A 2221-nucleotide genomic window follows, 5' to 3' on the forward strand; every position below is an offset into this window, starting at 1 on the left:
AAAAAAAAAACCTGAACCTCTTGTACTATTCATGTAAATATCAGAACTAAATATTCTACCTGGTATTAGAAACAAGAAATCTGTTCATTGCAATCAATAGGGTTAAATTCTCCTGTAAGTAGGGTTTTGTTGTTTTTCCTTTTCTATAGTTGTATCAGATTATGTCCATCGGGTAAGGTAGAATACAGTTGATTGAATTGTCTCTTACTGATGGGCTAAGAAAGCTCCCAGCAAAGCTGGTGGAAAAGCACCTTTGTTAATGAGGCCTGCAGGTGTCATTCTGGTGGGGTTTTTTTTCAGGCACTTTAAGAGTGACTAGATTTTTTTCTTACCTTACTCAGAATTTGGTCTCTCTATTCACTGATTGTTTCTTTATTATCATATAAACCCAGGCTTATTTCTGTTAGTGTACTTTTACCAGTGAAAACACTAAGTTGTAAATATAGGCTGAGTGAGGTTAAAAACAACTGAATTAGGTAGATAAAGCTTTTTGCAACTATATTTGAGTTTTTCTCATTTTGCTTTATAGCTTATGTGTGAATTGGGAAATGATGTTATAAATAGAATATATGAAGCGAAGTTGGAAAAAGTGGGAGTAAAGAAGCCACAATCTGGAAGTCAAAGGTAGTGTTTTACCAGCAGTGCCCGTTGCTTCCTTTTATTGTTGTTTCCCTTAGCCTCCCCCTGTAAAAGCTGCTGCCACTTAACTGTGTTACACTCCTTTAAAGTACTCATTTCCCTGTATCTCTCCCTTTTCTCACTCTCTCTCTCTTTATTGGACATTCCTTCTCTTGATCCCTTCTGCTTCTGCTGTTCATTTGTTCTTTTTGTGATCTCACTCCCTCCTTTTGATGACAGCTCTAGAGCATCACTGTGGACATGTGGATTTTGTTTACTCTCTGCTGGGTACCAGCTCAGCCAGCTGTACTTGGTGTGTGAGTGCTCCTGGAAGGAGCCTGTGGCTGTTCCTTTTGTTTACAGTGACTTTGTTCCCCCATTTGACTTTTGTTCCCTGTTCCTCAGAATGTTCTCATCTTCCTACCTACATTGTACATGAGCTCTGCTGCTTTACAGCAGCCTTCAAATCACTGTACTGCTGTCTTCTATTTCTCTGATGCTAATCTGTGTTTGAAGGTAGATTCCCAGTGCTTTGTGCTGCTGTATAGGCTCTTAAAACTTGCTTTTTTACTACCTTTCCAGTTCTGTGCTGCTTGCTGCCCAGCAGTTTTATAGTATAGAAAGCTGCATTTTATGAAGTGTTGGCAACTTGGAGACAGTGATGATAATGTAAACAAAGTAGGAGATTTGCTAGATATTCCTTCTAGTGGTAACTGCTTTTCAGCAGTTTCAATGCAATAATTACAGCCCCTTTTATCAGTTTGACACAACTGCTGTTGTGTTTTAAGCTGATAACCTCAGGTTACAAGGAAAAATACTTCAGTATGTGATATGGAACTGATGGCTGTGCCTACCTAGGGCTTGTTATTGTTTTCTTGTGTAATCTTAATGTTCCTGTAACAAATGCTGCAGTTTAGATTTACGTAAGAAACTAAATATCGGTTTATTAGTAGGTTATTAACAATGTAAACATGTATAAAGGTTTAATACAGGTAACATAGAGTAACTAATGCTTATTTCTTCCACATACCACTTTCCAAAGTCTCTGTCTGAAAGTAAATACATGTTTGTGAACTTAACAAAATTACTTTCTTTTGAGCCTTATGCAAAATTTAATCAAGAATCCAGAAAGTGACAGTGTGCTTTGCATCTTTCTGACAACGTGCTATAGGTGTGTCTTATGTGCAATGCCAAACTACAATTTTGGTTACTGACTTTAGTGCAAAATAGATATTCTTTTAATACATGAAAATACTAAAATATTAGCTTACTAACTCCAGGAATTTTGTGTATGACAGGCAGGAGAAGGAGGCATACATCAGAGCAAAATATGTGGAAAGAAAGTTTGTAGAGAAGCAAGCTGCATCAGTACCTCTGCCTGAGCCTGGAACAAAAGTTTTGCCTCCAAGTCAGGAAGAGAAAAGGCACAGTGGCCCTGAAAAATCCCTTTTGGCAGGGGAACAAGGTGCAGCATCCCACAAAGGTATTTACACACTTCTTTCCTTAGCTGTATTACCCATATTCTTTTTAAGGTAACATATTTTTATATTAATTGACTTCTGCCTCGTGCAGACACTATGGAATCTGGTTTTTTAATGGGTTG

General features: G+C 37.7%; 1 protein-coding gene across 1 annotated transcript in view; it reads left to right on the plus strand.

Moving 5' to 3' along the window:
• Positions 1–529: 529 nt before the first annotated feature.
• The window catches only part of LOC102032325 (arf-GAP with coiled-coil, ANK repeat and PH domain-containing protein 2-like), a gene marked incomplete at its 5' end in the record, with an annotated part of 12848 nt that continues 11156 nt past the window's right edge, over positions 530–2221 (plus strand). Inside the window, 2 exons of the mRNA XM_014312256.2 lie at positions 530–624; positions 1917–2101. Of these exons, the coding sequence (XP_014167731.1) occupies positions 530–624; positions 1917–2101 (280 nt within the window). The remainder of the gene's footprint in view (positions 625–1916; positions 2102–2221) is intronic.

This window comes from Geospiza fortis, unplaced genomic scaffold (genome assembly GCF_000277835.1).
Source record: "Geospiza fortis unplaced genomic scaffold, GeoFor_1.0 scaffold172, whole genome shotgun sequence".
In the NCBI taxonomy this organism is placed as follows: domain Eukaryota; kingdom Metazoa; phylum Chordata; class Aves; order Passeriformes; family Thraupidae; genus Geospiza; species Geospiza fortis.